This window comes from Girardinichthys multiradiatus, chromosome 17, assembly GCF_021462225.1.
Source record: "Girardinichthys multiradiatus isolate DD_20200921_A chromosome 17, DD_fGirMul_XY1, whole genome shotgun sequence".
Taxonomy (NCBI): domain Eukaryota; kingdom Metazoa; phylum Chordata; class Actinopteri; order Cyprinodontiformes; family Goodeidae; genus Girardinichthys; species Girardinichthys multiradiatus.
In genome coordinates, this window is record NC_061809.1 from 8,921,071 (window position 1) to 8,940,246 (window position 19,176).

Consider the following 19,176-nt stretch of genomic DNA (forward strand, 5'->3'; position numbering starts at 1 on the left):
CGCCACGCCATCATATTCACACCCTCCAGCTAAAGCAGTAAGTACTGGCGACTGTCTAAGACCATCATGTTATCTGTTACTTGGGACAGTTTCACATTGATTAGGTGAAGAACATCAAACACTGATTCTGTAAAGGAAAACGGGACACTTTCTGTTGTCAGGGGGCGGGGCTTCGATGATGTCAGCATCTGACAAGTGAATATTGTTGAGGCCTAGAGGCAGATCAATCCCAGAAGGTTTCATTTGTCTGTGACTTTCCTTGTAGGAGCTATATCAATTTAGTGTTTTATGGCGAGAAGTCATATTTTGAGGCGTGGCCACGCCCACACGCTTTCATGTATCAAAATGTTTTTGATAACTTTTAATCCCCGGTGCCTTAAGAGTATACTGAGTGATTTTGAAGTCTGTAAGTCAAAAGCTGTAGGAGGAGTTTGCTCAGATATGCGTGCTAGAAACGGTCAAAACTGTGTCAAAATGGCAACTTCAATCCAAAATGGCCGACTTCCTGTTGGGTTTGGACCAATGCTCCAATAGAGTTTTTTGTAGGTCCTGAGAAGTTACATAGGTGTACCAAATTTCAGATTCCTCGGTCAAAGCATGGCTTGGGGCTGATTTTTTCTAATTTTGTAGGGGGCGCTGTGGACGAATTAGGCCACCGAATATGTCATCAGATCTCTGTTGGAGACTGGAGAAGGATCAATCACATTGAATTTGTTGCAGATCAGATGATCTATGTGGAAATCAGAGGCAAACGTATGGCCATGGCGTGACGTCTGACTTTGCCGTGCCGCCATGGCCGTTTTATGAAAAGTCACTGTGCCTCAAACAAAGTTAGACCCACTAGTTATCTGTCTTCTGAAACACTTTCAAGTTGATTGGGTCAAGAGGGTCAGAGAGGCACCTTTCCAAGTGAAAAAAGTGACTTCCGGTTCTGAGGGGGCGTGGCTTTGATGATGTCACAATATGACCCCATAGGATTGTCGGGAACCCGAAGGTCCTCCTTCATGCCAACTTTGGTGTGATTTGGAATTTGTTTGGGAAAGTTATTGCAATTTTTCACTTTCGGCGCAAGTGCCAACTTCGTGCCACGGCCACGGCCCCTAAACATGGCCGAAAACTCAGGATTTTGATAACTTTTAATCTGCCATGCCTTAACTGCATGTTGACCGAATATGAACCCGATAGCTCAAAATCCCTAGGAGGAGTTCGTTAAAGTTCGAGGTGAGTAAAAGTAAAAAATGGGCAAAAATCGGCCTTTGAGCCAAAATGGCCGACTTCCTGTGCATTTTAGGGCATACCCCCAAGAGACTTTTTTTCTTGGTTTGAGGAGTTCTAGCATTGTGCCAAATTTCAGATCTGTACGACTTACGGTTTGGCCTATGTCACGTTTGTGGGCGTGGCTAAGTGGTTTTGCCACGCCCACTGACGACGACATTAAAGAACAAAAATTTCACGCGGGGGACAATTGTGGGTAAAATTTGGTGAGTTTTGGGATATGGCAAAGTCCCCATATTGCCCCGCCAAAAGTCCCCGGAATAATAATAAGAATTTGAGCGATTACAATAGGCCCTTGCAGTTTTCCTGCTCGGGCCTAATAATTTGTTCTTCCAGCTTGGATTCATCCTCACCTCCTTCAGCGGTAGGATGAGCTTGATAATGCTCTCCTTGCTGCAGAAGCGTGCCAGCAGCTCGTACGAGTCCATGCTCTTACTGTGTCGTGCCTCCATAACCTTGGAAACGATGCCCTTGACTTCCTTCTCCTCAGCAACAGACCCAAACAGCTCATTGTTGAAGATCTGATCAATAAAGAGGGAGAGCTTTCATTGAGGAGAAAGAGGAAGAAAACATAAGACAATAACCGGAATCTGGGACTCAGAAGTTCTTACTCCAATCAGCATGCCCATGCAGGGGTCCAGGTCCCCACTCTTGAGCGTTGGACTGACTGCAGACAGCAGCTGGTACACAGTAAATGTCAGCACGTGCATCTGAATGGGTGGAGGGAGGAAACAGACAGAGACGTGGTAGATGTGAGACAATCCAAACATTTTTTTTTCACGTTCATTTCATATCCAACAGGATTTCTTTCCCACATTTTAAATATTTTACAGGGATTTTAAATGACAGGGAGGCACAGCGAAAAAGACTCAATTTTCAAAATAGTTTACAAATAAAAATCGGAAAAGTGTGGTGATCAACCCCCTTTAATTTGATACCTGTAAATAAAATCCAAACTAATCGTTTGGACCTACATGCAAAACACTGTGGCGCAAAACAAGCACCTCGCAACAACCTGAACTCACAATTCCCTCTAGGAAACAGGATGGTGGCAACATCGTGCTGTGGCCATGCTTTTCATTAGCAGGGACAGGGAAGCTGGCCAAAGATAACATGATGCATAGACCAACAAACAGGGCAATCCTGGAAAAAAAAACCTGCAAAACACTCGAGGAGTGGAGGTTCCCCTTTCAGCAGAATAAAACAGAGGGAAGAACTGATTAGACCAGTCCTTCATGATGTTGATAATAAGGAATAAGATGGGATCTTTTTTCTGGTCAAACTTCCTAAGAGCCACCACAGGGAACTAAAGAGCCACATATTGCTCAAGAGCTGCAGACTGAAGGCCACCGAGTGTGTTAATATGTCCCAGTCAAAGTCTAGATGTAAATCGAATTGAGAATCGGTGGCAATCTGACAGAGCTTGAGCTATTTTAAAGACAAATAGGGAGAATTGTAGTGTCTAAATGTGCAGAGCTGGCTGAGATTCTAGCAAAAAACAGTTCTACAGTGTTGACTATGGAGCTGAATACACACATTTTTACACATTTATTTATAAAAAGATTCAAAGAATGTATCCTTTTCCCTCCAGTTCACAATATTGTGTGACTTTTTGTTGGTCAGTCACAAAAAAATGTAATCAAAAACGTAAGTTTTTGTGAAAACGTTAAAACATTTTGACATTTGGAAGGTGCTGGAACAGCATCTTTACTGCCGTCTGCATGCTTTGAGTGTTCTCCTACCTGGTAGCCTTTGACCAGAACCCCCTGCATCTCTCTGAGCAGATACTGCAGATACCTGCAGCCCAGAGTCTCGATGATCTTCACCAACGTTCCTCTTGCTACATCACGGATCTCCTGGAAACGGTTCCTCAGCACGACGCAAACCTTGATCAAGATCCTGAAGAAGAAAAGGGATATTATTAATCACTCACATGTCACATTCTTGACAGAACAACAAACAAAGGAAACTGCACAAGTAAATCTGACTCTGCACCATTTGTTTCCAACAATCTCCACTATATAATTTTTATTCCTGCCACGCACCCTGGAAGGTTGGCCTCCATGATGTGAGGAGGCAGAGTCTGCATGAGTTTGACCATGGCGAAAGCTATGGGTATCCGCACCACCTCCTCATCCTTTACATCTTTAGACTTTACTGCTTTGTGCTCCTCGTCACGTTGTATCTGAAGAGAAAAAAATGAACTAAATGTTCATTATTGCTGCTGGTGAGAGTTTTCTGATCTAGTTCCATCACTGAGTTTGTTTCGTACCTTTGCAGTGAGACACTTGTTGAGGCGGGGCAGCACGCTGTCATTTACAGTCTGGTGGATCGCGGCGATCAGCGACTCCAGCTCCTCTCTGCTCTGTGGCAACCCACTGGCCACAGGGATCATTTTAGGAGCTGCCTTCGCTGCGGTTTTTGATGTGACTGCTTGCTCTGGTGTATCCTCATTCTCCCTTCGCGTAGTAGCATCCGTTTCCATGTGGACATCGGTGGAAGCAGCCTTGCCATCGATCTCCATTGCCTGTTCGTCATCACTGGTCTCCAATTCTCCGACTGCAGCTTCATCTTCGTTGTCAGCATTCATCGCAGCACTCTCGGCTGGGCAGAAATATTTGTTTGACACTTTTATAATAAACCTTAAATATGAAGCGCAACATGTTAATCTTTAGATAAAGGTTTCAAGAAGAATTTATGATAGAATTTTCAAGTAATTTTCTGGATAGATGGATATTGGACGGATGGACAGACGAATGTGCAAATAATTTTTGTATTTTTTCCTTCTTTCATACTCATCCAGGCCTGGAAAAACCCTCAAAACTCCACACTGTTTATAGAACAAATCTTCAACCTTTCCTTCTCTCACCTTCTCTGGCTCGGGCAGCTTCCATTTCTCTGCTGAGGGTCTGATGGTCAAAATGGAAAGCCTCCAGCACAGTGACCAGCAAACTGCAGCAGAGAGAAAACTAGAATGTGAGAATAGTAAGACCTGCGTGTATTAATTCTAGGAAATGACCAATGAAACAGGAACAAAGAAAATTGTTTATTTCAGTTCAAAATCCTCTGAATCTCCAATAAAACTCTACCTGACAGCCAGTTTCTGCTCAGTCTGTGCTGTCTGCAGGATGTGGACAAAGTGCTTCAGGTAGTACAGGTATTTGGACCATGTCAGCTTGCGGCATACCGCTCCCACCACCTCCACCGAGGCTGATGTCATGTTCTCATGCTGCGTTGTGAAGAGTGGACGAGACAGTTCAAACACAAACCGAGGGAACAAAACCAAACTGACATTCAACAAGCACTCACCTTGAGCATTTTCTCGTCCAGCAGGGCAGTCATGGCGTACGGCATGATGTAATTCTGAAGTGAACGCGGGGTCATCACCACCGTGCCCTCGGTCAGCTGTTTGGCAAACGTCCTCAGAGCACGTGCTCGACGGTGGATCTGAGCAAAATACACATCTGTAGGTTGTTTATCATGCCTAAGATGTAGGATGAGGAGGAGTAGGTTGGGTCTGCCTCATACCTGGATGTGCTTCATGTGCTCAAAGAAATCAGACTCCAGGTCATTGTAGTCTGTGAGCTGCACCAGGTCTCTGAACTCTTTCTTAGCAGGAAAGTTCTTCACCAGACAAGCAAGGATGGAGGTGTATTCATGCTGCACGCTCTGGTAGAAAACAAACAGAAATACACAGAGAGAGACTGGATTCAGAGCTAAACCTGTACAAGAGGCTACAGACATAACAGATACAGGTTCTGAGAACTAAAGAAACAAACAAATATCTGCAGAGAAAGACCTTGTAAATGTATTCAGACCCCTGAACCCAACTATTAGTTATGCTTTTCACAAATCTGGGCTTTATTTAAAAAAAACACAAGAAGAAAGCCATTTAAAGTTTGCCACAAGTCATGTAGGGGGCTCATCCAACATGTGGAAAAAAGGTGATTCAAAACCCAACATGGCTGCTGTTTCATAACGTAGTGATAGCTGCTGTAGCAAGCTACCCAGATCGAGAGCCTTGGGTTGAGATCAAAGCATATGAATGTGTTTCATTGGCCCAAAGTCCAGACCAAAATCAGATTGAGAATCTGTGGCAAAACTAATGTTCACAAGCGCAGTCTGTCCAATCTGTCTGAGTTTGAGGTGGTTTGAAAAGAAGAACATGCTAAAATGTCAGTCGCAAGGGGACTGAATCCAAATGCATACTCTACCTTTTCAGCATTCTATTTGTAAAAATGAATGAAAACCGTGTATTGCTATGCAAACGGACTCCAACCGTACCTCTGTCTTGCTGCGGAGCCCCTTGTGGACAGCATCCAGGATGGTGTGTTGTATTAGATCTCTGTAGATCTGCTCCCCGGCCCCGACTGCTACCACCTGGCTGATCACCGCAGACACACACAGGGTGGCGTTGTCTCCCAGTGACATGTCACCGATCTGCATTTAATGGATAAAAGAAGGGAAGAACTTTTAAAAATCAGATGACTTTTGCTGTAACCACAGGATCATAGAGCGAAACCAACTCAACAATGTTTGGCTTCACCAATGAAGAAAGTTTGAACTTCCTTAAAAGTCTACTTTAACCTTCAGCTGCAGCTTCTTAGTTTAGACCATGTTATGAGCCCCACGAACCTCATATGTGTGGAAACAGTTGTATATGAGGATGCTGATGTAGTCCAGGTCTAGAGTTTGCATGTCTTTAATCCGCTTCGTCGCCTCTTGGAAAGCAATCAGGCGCACGTCAAAGTAGATCTCATCCAGGTGTCGGCTGTCGAATGCGTTCAGCTGGAAATGTTCCCCACACACAGAAAGTATTTAGAGGATTTGTCAATATGTTGTGATGTAGTGCTTTTTAATACTGTTTAGCTTAGAGTCATAGGTAAGAAACCTTACCTTTGTTGTTAAATCTGTGATGTATGTGAGTGAAGGGTCCAGATCTGAAAGAGTCTGATAGCAAAGAAAATATGTTTGAAAATGTGCTAAGGCCTTTTCAGTCAGAACTCTCACACTGACATGGACCATAAAATCACAGTTAGTGTATTCAAGAAATCCCTGAAAGGGTACCTGGAAAACGGTGGTGAGGGCCTGTCTGGGCAGCTTGTTGTGAACAACGGCGAAGAGTTTGCCGAGCGGCTGCAGGAAGGCTGAGGGCTGAACGCTCTGCCGCAGCAGGTTCTGGATGGTGGCCAGGAGGTCGATCTCTGTTTCCTGGGACAAACACAACAAACCCTTTAAGCAAAACTGCTACCCACGCAAAAGCAGAAGGACCTCTGAACTTATTTTAAATGAGAAGTACAACTTTTTGTCTTATAACAACCATAAACGTCGAATTTTGTTGGGATTTTATGTGGAAGACCAACAAACAGATCTGTTAGCAGATTTTGTCTTTAGCCCACAACATGATGCTGACATGACAAACATGACAAAAGACAAAAAGTGAAAAGGTTCAAGGTGTATGAATACATATTAGAACGACCATGTGCAATGTGGCACTGCAACTCTCACCTGAGGGTTGTTGCCTTTCAGGAGATAAGGAAGCAGCAGGCTGATGAGCACCGAGCTCTGCTCCTTGTCGCTTACAAATCGACTCACCCTAAAAGCGAGAGAAGAACCAACCTCAGATTAAAACACAGAAAACTAAAAGCAATCTAGTTTTATGAACATGACATTTTAAGTACAGAGAAACCTAAGAAGTGCTGATTTGATCCCACAACAGGATGCAAACAGCAACATTTCCAGGTCTATTGTTAAAGCCAGTTGCTCTTTATTAGCTTCAAAAGTAGATGGTCATGCAGACCAGTAGCAACTCAGGGCGGCATCAATGTGTGATCACACATAAACTGCAGATGACGAGTCAGCGATGAGCAACAAAGGCTGGCCAGGCCTGGCTTGAGAGCCGATGGATTAAATGTACTCACTTGGAGAGGATATTGAGCTCTTTGGCCACTTGTGCCCTGAACTTCTTCTTCTTGAGTCTGTCTGTGTTGCGAACAACTACGCTGAAATAGCGTAGCAAGGTGGAGATATGAGGAAGTAGGAGTCTGGAGCCCATAGTTAAGGGTTCTAGGGAAACACAATACAAAACAAGGGGAATATTTCACTTGGACATGCATCCTTAATGATCTTCAAGTTGAAAGGGATGTGCGGTGGAATGACACCATGAGGTCCAAACCTGCTGTGATGATGGCGCCCTCTTCAGGATGTGGGAACACACAGCCATTTACGCTGAGCTCAGATTCAGCCTCTGACGAGACGAAATCTTTGGATGTTGCCAGAGCCTCGATCATGTCCATCACCATGGTGATGGTGGCCGAGGATGCGTTTTTGGCAGACAGGAGGGCAAAGACATTTAGAAGGGTGTCACACTCTGGGTGGTTTGGCCTCTGCTTGGCTAGGAGGGGGAAATACCTACAACAGACAGAACCAAATGTGGCTCTCATATGTTACCTAACATTCCAGATTAATGACACTATGGAATAGAGAGCATGAATACTGACCTGGGATTTTTGCACCACACATGGATGAGCTTCAGCAGAGGGGTGGGGGAATAGGGGCTTTCTGTGGGGAGACGGCACACCTGCACAAGAAAGACATTTAAACTAGTTAGTGAAACAGCTCTTTGGAGTGGAATAAATATGACAGAAATCAAAAAGTGAGAGCACCTGAGGCCAGACAACTGCTTGGAAAACGGCATCGATCTCATCAGGGCTGAAGCTGTACAAGTCGAACGCATCGAAGAAGTCCTGAATCCTCAGAATACCCAGTCTCCTCAGGTTCTTCAGGGGATTAACGCATCCTGCTCGAAGCTGTTAGAGCAAGGATTTGTGTTTTAAAACACTTATTGTGCAGAAACAGAGAAATAAATAAATAAATAAATAAAAGATCTTTCTTACCTGGCCTCTTTGGTCCAAGATGGTGCACACAGAGGCGTTGACACACAGCAGAATCTGCAGCACTTTGGGCAGGTTCATGTGGATGAGGTGCCCCAGTTTGTGGAGCACAACATTGATGATGTTCAGCAGGCTGTGCTGACGGCCCAGAGGAAGGACGGCGGCCAGGTTCGTGTCTGCTATGGCCTTTTCTACAGCACCCAGACAAGATCCTGAGGACCAAATGGATATTAAGTTTACTCTTGTATTAATTTTTCTTATTGTAATATATGCACTGCCTAACATACGTATTCCTACTTCTTGAATCTTTCCATATTGTGATGTTACAACCAAAAACATATTTTATTAAGATTTTATGTGACAGAGAAGTTACACTGAAAAGTTTGCCATGTGTTTTTATTAAGCTCCCTTTACTCTAAATAGGCCAGCACTGCAAACCTACCAAAATATGGACATCCACCTCAACTAAGAGAGCATTTATCAGAGAAGCATCAAGAGGCTCATGATAACTCTGGAGGAGCTACAGAGATCCACATTGTGGTGGGAGAATATGTTGACAGGACAACTATTAGCTGTGCACTCCACAAATATGCCCTGCATGGAAGAGTGGCAAAGAGAAAGCCAAAGGAAGCCCTAATTGCAGTTTGCCACAAGCCCTCTAGGGGATGAAGTAAATCTATGGTTAAAGGTGCTGTGGTCAGATGAGATCAAGATTTAACTTTTTGGCCTACAATAGGCTACATATAGCAGGACACTAAAACTCCCGTCCTCCTAAACACATCAGCATGTGAAACATAGTGGTGGCACTATCATGTATCAGCAGGAACAGGGTAATCCTGGAGGCTGCAGGATCGCCCTCCAGCAGGACCCTAAACATACAGCAACAGTCTGATAGTTCCGGTCAAAGCACATTCATGTGTAAGAATTGCCCAGTCAAAATCCAGACCTAAATCAAGTATCTGCAGTAAGGCATGAAAATAACTGACATCTCTAAGGTGGAGCTAAAGCTATTTTACAAACAATACAAATGCACACCATCTCAGATTTTTAATCATAAAACATTTTTGAAAACCCCTCCTTGAACCGCCACCTTAATGTGGTGGAGGGGTTTCAGTGCTCGAATGATCCTAGAGGCTATGTTGTCTGGGGCTTAAATGCCCCTGGTAGGGTCTCCCATGGCAAACAGGCTCTAGTTGACAGGTCAGACAAAGAGCGGTTCAAGAACCCCTCATGACGACTATTAAATCGAGGCACATGACGTTGCCCGGTACGGCGGAGCCGGGGTCCCACCCTGGAGCCAGACCTGGGGTCGGGACTCGTCGGAGAGCGCCTGGTGGCTGGGTTGCTCCTCGCGGGACCCGGCCGGGGCAAGCCCAAACGAGAGACGCGAGGCCATCTCCCAGTGGGCCCACCACCTGCAGGGGGAACCGTGAGGGACCAGTGCAAAGAGGATTGGGCAGCAGAAGAAGGTGGAGACCTGCGGTCTGCGGTGGCAATCCCCGAACCCGGTGGTGGACACCGGCAGTAAGGGATGTTGTCAAACTGAAGAAGGAGTCCTATCAGCTGTGGTTGGCTTGTGGGACTCCTGAGGCAGCTGATGGGTACCATGAGGCCAAGCGTGCCGCGGCCCGGGCGGTGGCAGAGGCAAAAACTCGGGCCTGGAAGGAGTTTGGTGAGGCAATGTAGAAGGACTACCGGTTGGCTTTGAAGCGATTCTGGCAAACCGTCCGCCGCCACAGGAGGGGGAAGCAGTGCTTTACCAACAGTTTACAGTGGGGGTGGGAGGCTGCTGACCTCAACAGAGGACATTATCGGGCGGTGGAAGGAGTACTTCAAGGATCTCCTCAATCCTGCCATCACGCATTGCCTGGTGGAAACATGCTGGGGGCATGGGGTTGGGCTCTTTCATCACCCAGGCTGAAGTCACCCAGGTGGTTAAAAAGCATCGCAGTGGCAGGGTTTCGGGGGTGGATGAGATCCACCCTGAGTACCTCAAGTCTCTGGATGTTGTGGGGCTGTCATGGTTGACACGCCTCTTCAATATTGCGTGGCGGTCGGGGACAGTGCCTCTGGACTGGCAGACTGGGGTGGTGGTCCCCCTTCATAAGAAGGGTGACCGGAGGGTGTGTTCCAACTAAAAGGGATCACACTCCTCAGCCTCTCTGGTAAGGCCTACGCCAGGGTATTGGAGAGGAGAGTCCGGCCGATAGTCAAACCTCGGCTTCAGGAGGAGCAGTGTGGTTTTCGTCCCGGCCGTGGAACACTGGACCAGCTCTATACCCTCTACAGGATACTCGAGGGTTCATGGGAGTTTGCCCAAACGGTCTACATGTGTTTTGTGGACCTGGAGAAAGCATTCGACAGTGTCCCTTGTGATGCCCTGTGGGGGGTGCTCAAGGAGTATGGAGTCGGGGGCCCTTTATTAGGGGCCATCCGGTCTCTGTACAAGCGGTGCAGGAGTTAGGTTCGCATTGCCGGCACTAAGTCGGACCTGTTCCCGGCGCATGTTGGACTCCGGCAAGGCTGCCCTTTGTCACCAGATTTCTAGGCGCAGCCATGGGCCGGAGGGGGTCTGGTTTGGGGACCAGAGGATTTCGTCTCTTCTTTTTGCAGATGACTTGGCCCCCTCTAGCCAAGACCTACAGCATGCGCTGGGGCGATTCACTGCCGAGTGTGAAGCAGCTGGGATGAGGATCAGCTTCTCCAAGTCCAGGGTCATGGTTCTCGACCGGAAAAGGGTGGCTTGTCCTCTTCAGGTTGGAGGTGAGTTCCTGCCTCAAGTGGAGGAGTTTAAGTATCTCGGGGTCTTGTTCACGAGTGAGGGAAGAATGGAGCAGGAGATTGACAGACGGATCGGTGCGGCAGCTGCAGTAATGTGGGTGCTGTGCCGGTCCGTTGTGGTGAAGAGAGAGCGGAGCCGAAAAGTGAAGCTCTCGATTTACCGGTCGGTCTACGTTCCTACCCTAACCTATGGCCATGAACTTTGGGTCATGACCGAAAGAACGAGATCCTGGATACAAGTGGCTGAAATGAGCTTCCTCCGTAGGGTGGACGGGCACTTCCTTACAGATAGGGTGAGGAGCTCAGCCATCCGGGAGGGGCTCGGAGTAGAGCCGCTGCTCCTCCACATCGAGAGGAGCCAGTTGAGGTGGCTCGGGCATCTATACCAGATGCCTCCTGGACGCCTTCCTCGGGAGGTGTTCCAGGCACGTCCCACCGGAAGGAGGCCCAGGGGATGGCCCAGGACACGCTGGAGGGACTATGTCTCTCGGCTGGCCTGGGAACGCCTTGGGCTCCCCCCAGAGGAGCTGGAGGAAGTGTCTGGGGAGAGGGACGTCTGGGTGTCTCTGCTGAGCCTGCTGCCCCCGCGACCCGTTCCCGGATAAGCAGAAGACGACGAGTGCGAGTACATTTTGAAAAACATGTTTAATCTTTCTTGCATTTCACAATCCTGTACTACTTTGCGTTGATCGATCACATAAAATCCCAATAAAATCCAATGAAATTCGTGGTAATAATACACATATAAACACTGTTGCAAGGCACTGTATGAAAACTGATGTTAAATCTTAATCTCTATGTAGCTGTTAGTAACAAACTACAAGTGAATGGTAATATGCCACTAGTCAGACCCTTTAGACCCTCAGAGGTCAGGAGCCATACCTTGGCTGTAATGGCACAGAGGCTCTAGAAGAAGGTCGATGAACATCCCCAGCTCCTCTGATTGGCTCCCTGCCAGGAACCGCAAAATGATGGAGGACCGAGTGGCGGCGCTCGCCTTTCCCTGGAACTTACTGCCAGCTTTGCTGCGCAGACGGCCAAATAGGATCCTGGTTCATGCACACCAAAGATGAGAACATAAACAGCGTGCTATGAAGTTTATATTGGGAGGGCACAACCAGTAATAATCTAAGTATTCTTCTTTTTACAAAGCTAAAAGGAATTTTTGAGTTTGTCCCTCTTTGGTTCCTTGGTAGAGGCTTTTCAGGTGAGTCAATCGGTAATGTTTACAGATCTGCTCCGTCTCACAGATGACCTCTAAAGAAGAATGAAAAATAATATGGGAGCTTCTTGTTGTCAGACCTTCTGCTGGTCGGACGTTGATCAACTACAACCGACCGAAGGTTCGATATATCTAGCAGCACAGAGATCAGTGCCTTGCTGACTGTCTTCTGTGATTTGTCAGGATCTATCATTTTGGCCTAGCTTTACTTGTATCTGCCATGTAGGCTGTCATAAACACACCTGTTAACCAATCAAACTCCTTTTAAATGGAGTTTGTCAGCTAATAATACAATATCTCACAGTCAGTTCTTCTATTTGTTTTGCTTTAAAGATAAAATCTACCTTCTCAAAGCCTAGCTTCCACCTGCACCTGCCTCTGGGTGCATCAAATAAGAAGATTGATCAGAGCTGCTTCTGCCACTGTAGAGCAGACGATATTTTAAAATCTCACTTGGAACATAGTGTTGGCATTAGGGACTTAATTTCAGATGCTCCTTTTTACTATTTTGTTTGATTTTATTGTCTTCACTAATGTCTGTGTTGTGACTTCTTATTCATACTTTTTCATGTATTTAATTCTTTGTTTTATTTATAATGTTTGTTATTATTTTTCCGTTCAGCACTTTGGTGCTTTCTAAATCAATCTCAGAGGATCTTCCCCAGCATACAGTAACACACAGGTAGTTTCTAGAAACACCTCCCAGAAAACTACCTCTTATATCTCCAACACTCCCCAGCATATCCAGTACCTCATGAGCAGTGGAATCAGTCTGCCTCTGTGGGAAGCATCAACTACGCCTGTTTCCTCTGAAATGTTGAAGTGGACGATCTCCTCTTTAAAGTGTTTGTCATCCAGTAGCCGCTCAAGATTCTCCCTGTGCACACACACATGCTTAGATTAATAAAGCTGCAGAAAGAAATTACCCAGCAAAAGGCAGGATTTACCTCAACAGCTTTAAAACAGCAGGTAAAAGATCATCCTCCCTACATATTCCTCAGAATCTATCATTAAACATTATATTGTAATGACAGTGTAAACAGGATTAGACCATGCTCCTGAACAATCATCTGTAAGGCAAAACTAGCCCTGATCTGCTCTTCTGTCTGCAGCCTGACTAAATGTGTGGTAAAAGAATAGCTTGATAACTGTATGCAGAGGCCAAAAAGTCAGTTAGTATCAGCAATGCGGTTGAAGTAGGCATACCTGAATGTGTAATGAGAGCAGGAAGCTATCAGAGATAAAAACAGGAAAGAAGCCAAAGAGAAACTTTTAGTTTCAGGCTGAATAGGCAGCATTTCTTACTTGTAGGGCACTATGTTGGGGTCTTTGTATGTAAGAACACATTCCAGTGCCACGCGCTGAATCTGCTGGTCCTGATGGCAGAGCAGCTGAGGACAACAAGAAAAGAGGGAGATTAATCTCATTGATAATAAAACAGAAAGTGCATCAGCAACAAAAATGTATTAATCTCAACACTGGTTCTTTTCGCAATAAATCTAATGCCTGTTTCTTTTTCTTTAAATGGTAAATGGACTGAATTTATATAGCGCCTTTCCAGTCATACAGACCGCTCAAAGCGCTTTACACTAGAGCCACATTCACCCAATTGCACTCACTAACGCTCACACATTCATACACCGATCGCAGATCGGTAGGCAACTTGAGGTTAAGTGCCTTGCCCAGGGGCACATCGACATACGGCAGGAGGAAGCTGGAATCGAACCCACAACCTTCCGATTGCAAGACGACTACTCTTCCTACTGAGCCACAGTCGCCGAAATGCTGCAAGACTGTTAGAAAAAAAGCATTTGTGGGTTGATGAGCAGCGGAGTTCAGTATGAGGGCTGAACCCATGGAAAACGTGCCAAATCCACTGCCAACGCCAAACAGTTTATTCTGCTACGGACTCTTGTTTAGTTCGTTTATTGGATCTTATGATCAAAGTTTAAAGAAACAAGGAAAATTGGAAATTTAACAATGTATTCAATTATTGAACAGGGGCATGGTAGTGTGTATGTTCACTCCATGCTGGTCAACAGATTGGTTACACATTGCTGTGGGATGGATTCCATTCTTTAACCAGAATACGTTGCCAGTCAGACAATGTGGTTGTGTTGGTCACTCTGGCATGAACTGCACAACCAAGCTGCAGGCAGGCCACTTCACCATTTACTATATCTGGAGGCGTTCTCTGATAAACCCTGTTCTGCATGGGTGGGCATTCACAGATGAGAGATGTTGGACTGCCACTGGTTGCACAATCTTATCTAGGGATCACTTTGCACTGAGATCGCCTTTAATGAGGACAAGCCTTTTTTCCATGTGAGGGAGATGCCATCCACAACCATCACACTGGGCATGTCCCCATGATGTATTTTATGGGGACAACCCACTCAAAGCTGCTGCTCAACTCACATAAGCACGTGATTTACAAATATAAGTCACGTGAAGCAGTTACCACAAATAAATATCCAAAGAAAAATGTCCCCATTTCCTGTGCTACGTTTGGACATAGTGTGTTGACTACCTGGTTATAGAGCTCACTGAGGCTGCTCTCCAGATAGAGAGACCGAGGGTTGGTGAATTTTGCAAACACCTTCAGATGAGCAATAAGCTGTCTGCAAGAGAAAACAACAATCCGTAAACTGTTCATTTCTGGATTTTCGGTTTACAGAGAATTCTGGGGTCTTACTTTGCAGCAGCTCTCCTTGGAAGTGCCTTCCTCTGCTGCTTGCTTGCCTCCTCTTCCTTCTCCTCCTCGTCCTCCTCCTCCAAAGCCATCTCCGATTCCTCATGGACAGCTTCACTTCTTTTCCTCAAGTCTTGAGTTGGTGCAACCAGCATGTCGGCAGGATAAAACTCATTCCTGCCGGAGAAATACACATCAAGATCAGGTCCTTACGCCAAAGCTTGAGAAACGCTGACTCAGTCTGTTGTAACACTGACCTGATAAACCTGAGCAGCAGGGGACTCAGCTCTCTGCTTCGAGGCTCCACCCTGTCGGGGAACTGCGCCATGGCTCGCCACAGCAGGCTGCGGAAGTTGGGGAAGTCGGTCCTCTCGTTGGGGTTGGAGGTCAGCTTCAGCCGATCCAGGAACAGCACCCCCACGTCGCCGCTTTCAATGACATCACAGCCAGCCTCGTCTCTTGGGCCTGAGTCTTCTTCACGGTCATCTTCATCAGTCACATCCAACTCCTTCTCTGTATTGACACAGAAGAATGGCAATATTGTTGAGGATGAAATAAAATAAATACAGTCATAGTGTGCTGCAAACCACCCAAACATAGTAAATAATTAAAGTGGAAGGAAATTGCATTTATTCACAAATAAAAATCTGAAATGTGTGGCATGTATTTATGACGCCCTTAAATAAAATACAGTCCAACCTATTAGGAAAATAGGTCACACAAACATACCCTACCAGTGAGTGATGTAATATCACCTGAACTCACTATCCCTCGCAAGAAGCTCACTGGACCCAGTAAACGTGGAAAAAGGTAGCATCTTGCTGTGAGGATGCTTTTCTTCAGCAAGGACAAAAAAGCTGGTCAGACTAAATGAGAAGATGGATGGAGGTAAATGAAAGGCCTCAAAATTTCACCTCACAGCATGACTAACCATAATCATACAGCCAGAGCTACAACAGAATGGGTCAGATCAAAGCGTATTCATGTTTTACAATGGTCCAGTCAAAGTTCAGACGCGAATCCAGTTGAAAATCTGCAGCAAGATGTGAAAATTCCTGTTTGCTGTCATTCTTCATTCCGTCTGACTGAGCTTGAGCTATTTTAAAAAAATGCTTTAACCTTTCATCTTTTACTTTGTAATTGCAAGGTAAAGACAATAGGAGGCTGTTTACATATACAATCTCTATTTTAAAAGATTTGTATTTCTAAAAAATGTTGCAAAACTTTGTGCTGGTCTGTCAGATGGAATCCTTACCTCCGCAATTGAATTTAGAAATGGATGTTGACTGGGCCACTTAAATATGCTTTGATCAAACCCATTCCATCGTAGCTCTGACTGATTAGGGTCGCTGCCCCGCTCCAACCCTAAAGTCTTTTGCAGCCTATAACAGGTTTCCCCCCACAACTGCAGTGGATTTACCTCTATCCATCCTCCCCTTAACTCTGACCAACTTCCCTTGCCCTGCTGTAGAAAAGCATCCCCATAGCATGATGCTGCCACCACCATGTTTCAGAGTGCTGTATGCAAGTAAATTTTCAGTAGCAGGATTTCAAATGTTTGAACTTTTCACATTAACCATGTGCTACTTTATGTTGGCCTAACAAATAAAACCCCAATAAATACAGTTCTGGCAGTATGAATACTTTTCCTACGGACTACAAATGCAGCAAATGTCCCCCCTCACCGGCCAACTCTGCCACCATCTCCAAATGTTCATAATAAACCCTCCAGAAGTCCTTGTTCTCCATTCCTTTGGCATGGCTCCTGACAGGAGGAGAAAAAAAAGATTAATTAGGAAACTCAACTCAATCAGCTCAGCCCAGGCAGGTACAGCAACTATAACAGTTATCTGCACACACATTATCACTGCAGTACTAGATAAAAGTGTTGTGGTATCAAAACAATTTACAAAGTTCGGCCATACTCACACAATGAGTTCAATGACTGCATCCCACAGTGGCCTGAAGTTGACAAACAGCATGGAAATGAGATACCTCAGAGGGACCTGAAGTGAAGAAACACAAGAAAATTGGTACAAACAAGCACATAATATTGTTTAACCTTACAAAAACTCACCATGAGGAAATTCTTGGGTTATTTAATAAGTAAATATGTCTGTTCATTAATGAATGTAACTTGGAAGTTTATGATTCCGGGGGGACATTTTGATTGGAAACCAGTCTCTGCATGTACCTGCGGGAAGGTGCCCAGCGGCCCCCGTGGCAGGCTGCGCTGCACCAGGTCGTGCCTTAGTTTCCGGAGGTGAAGCAGCTTCTCCCTGTAGTCCTGCACCGATGCGGGGACCAGCTCAGCCAGCAGGCAAATGGCAAACACTGACTGAGCCTTCAAGGTCTCTTCATCCTGAATGAAAGGGAGAGGAAACAGTTACTGACAGCTTGAATACAGCTAATGAGGCAGTGCGGGTTGATCAGAAGCAACACCTCGGTCAGTGGTGGGATCTCGGCCTCAAACTGGGAGAAGATCCTCAGAGTCAGCAGGCGGATCTGCAAGTGGAAATCGCAAATGCCGTAAAAGTAAACTTCAAGTTAGGAGTGCAAACTATAGGCAGAGTCTTTTCATTTGGTGGAAACGCACCTTGGAAACATTTGAGGAGAGGTTGGAGTGCAGCATCTCATAGATCTCCAGCAGGGTGCTGTGGGACAGATGCTCCGATACGCCACTGAGCGATAGGCGGGTGTGGTACAAGTCTCCGAGCAGCAGAGCCGACACGTCTGTGGGAAACCTCCTGCAGCAATGACAGGGGCAACATTAAAAAGTAATATGGCTTATATAGTGAATGAAATACAGAGACAGCACTTACTGCAGGACTGAGTAGACTTTGTCCACAGATACCAGTGAGAGCAGCTGGGCAGAGCAGTCCAATGAGAGGAGACAGCTCAGAGCCTGTCTGGCTACAAACAGGGCAGCTAAAAGAAGAAAACACCATCAGGCTTGGTTAACTTCTCATTATTAAAACAAAGCTTTCCTCAAACCACTCGCAGCAGGCTCCTGCAGTCTTACACTCCGTCCCTATAGATTGCGACAATGTGTTTAGAAACTGAATTTATTTCTGAGGCGATAGACAATTTCTGTCCTTGAGTATAATACAGGATAACAGTGAATATCCTCCAAATCAACCCTTACATAATTTTCTGTTTTCAGTACTATTCCTGAATTAAGAAGTTAACAAATAACAATCCTAACTAGATTCTTCCAAATTAAGAATCAAGAGTTCCTGCACAAAGAAATAAAACTTCAAGTTTGAAAAATGCAGCACGATTTAAAGGCTGTTCCAAGAAGATTTTGCACTAAAGCAAAAAAAAAAAAAAAAACCTCCAAACAACTTTCAGGTGAAAACCCACACCACCAGGACTTTCTACTGGATTGTAACGCACAGCTTGGTGAGAAAACGTTAGTATACCCACATACCTCTTCCCATTTTCTCTGCCTCGATGTCATGGAGAAGGTGATTTACAAAAGCTGCTACCGCGGGGAGAACGGCAGCCGGAGACAGAGGTCTGAAAAAAGAGATACATGAGTCCAAAAGCTGGAGCCAGGTTGACGATAACTAGTAGTTTAAAGATTGGTACTACTCTGTGTTTGTGTGAGACTGGGGTTCTTTTACCTGAGGTGTGGCAACAGAACCAGTGCGGCCCAAGGCAGCGACAGATCAGTGATGGGCTGCTCCTCTGGAAGTTTGATCAGGGACAGAACCAGTTCTGGTACCATCTGCTGCTCTGCCCCCTTACTGCTAAAGACAAAAACACATTTACAGTGCCTTGCAAAGGTATTCATGCTCCTTAAACATATGCACAGTTTTTAGCGCCACAACCACAAGCTTTAACATGTTACATTATGATTTTTGTGACATAAGTCACATAAATGGAAAATAATCCATTTGAAATCCATTAATCAAGTTCTTTACAAATACAAATCTGAAATGTGTGGCCCACAAAGCTTCTGGATGTAATATCTAACCTTATGTTCTGGCCGGTGAACAGAAGTGGGTAGGTTTCGAAGGCCATGGAGCCATCAGTAGGGGGCGGGGCTTTGGCGAGGATCAGACTGACCAGCACATCGAGAGCGCTGTGGCGCGACGTAGCGTTTCCACATCCAAACAACCCAGCGGTGAAGCGCAGAAGGCTGGGAAGGAAGAGCTAGAAGTGATGCAGTTAGTAAGAGAGTGCTGTAAACAAACAGCGTACAACTAAGCGGTGTAAGCCCACCTGTTCAAACTGGTTCATGGTGAACATCTCCTTAGTGAACTCCAGTATGATATCCTGCTCCAACCTGCTGCTAAATATCTAGAGGA

At 45.6% G+C, this 19,176-nt stretch overlaps 1 protein-coding gene across 2 annotated transcripts in view; it reads right to left on the bottom strand.

The window, feature by feature from the left end:
• Positions 1-19,176, bottom strand: part of utp20 (UTP20 small subunit processome component) — a 32,301-nt gene that overhangs the window by 8,104 nt on the left and 5,021 nt on the right. The window contains exons 11-45 of one of the 2 annotated variants that reach the window (XM_047390329.1): positions 19,091-19,168; positions 18,843-19,021; positions 18,490-18,612; positions 18,294-18,382; positions 17,686-17,791; positions 17,460-17,610; positions 17,306-17,368; positions 17,058-17,225; positions 16,793-16,869; positions 16,549-16,628; positions 15,121-15,376; positions 14,867-15,040; positions 14,702-14,792; positions 13,477-13,562; positions 12,923-13,048; positions 11,832-11,998; positions 8,172-8,380; positions 7,941-8,084; positions 7,776-7,855; positions 7,451-7,686; positions 7,197-7,341; positions 6,784-6,871; positions 6,343-6,486; positions 6,172-6,225; positions 5,911-6,063; positions 5,560-5,715; positions 4,804-4,944; positions 4,585-4,722; positions 4,365-4,504; positions 4,145-4,227; positions 3,548-3,879; positions 3,321-3,460; positions 3,018-3,174; positions 1,887-1,985; positions 1,629-1,796 (exon numbers count right to left, since the gene is read on the bottom strand). In XM_047390329.1, the coding sequence (XP_047246285.1) occupies positions 1,629-1,796; positions 1,887-1,985; positions 3,018-3,174; positions 3,321-3,460; positions 3,548-3,879; positions 4,145-4,227; positions 4,365-4,504; positions 4,585-4,722; positions 4,804-4,944; positions 5,560-5,715; positions 5,911-6,063; positions 6,172-6,225; positions 6,343-6,486; positions 6,784-6,871; positions 7,197-7,341; positions 7,451-7,686; positions 7,776-7,855; positions 7,941-8,084; positions 8,172-8,380; positions 11,832-11,998; positions 12,923-13,048; positions 13,477-13,562; positions 14,702-14,792; positions 14,867-15,040; positions 15,121-15,376; positions 16,549-16,628; positions 16,793-16,869; positions 17,058-17,225; positions 17,306-17,368; positions 17,460-17,610; positions 17,686-17,791; positions 18,294-18,382; positions 18,490-18,612; positions 18,843-19,021; positions 19,091-19,168 (4,821 nt within the window). Of the gene's footprint in view, positions 1-1,628; positions 1,797-1,886; positions 1,986-3,017; positions 3,175-3,320; positions 3,461-3,547; positions 3,880-4,144; positions 4,228-4,364; positions 4,505-4,584; positions 4,723-4,803; positions 4,945-5,559; positions 5,716-5,910; positions 6,064-6,171; positions 6,226-6,342; positions 6,487-6,783; positions 6,872-7,196; positions 7,342-7,450; positions 7,687-7,775; positions 7,856-7,940; positions 8,085-8,171; positions 8,381-11,831; positions 11,999-12,922; positions 13,049-13,476; positions 13,563-14,701; positions 14,793-14,866; positions 15,041-15,120; positions 15,377-16,548; positions 16,629-16,792; positions 16,870-17,057; positions 17,226-17,305; positions 17,369-17,459; positions 17,611-17,685; positions 17,792-18,293; positions 18,383-18,489; positions 18,616-18,842; positions 19,022-19,090; positions 19,169-19,176 lie in introns of both variants that reach the window. The other variant, XM_047390328.1, reaches the window with a different exon arrangement.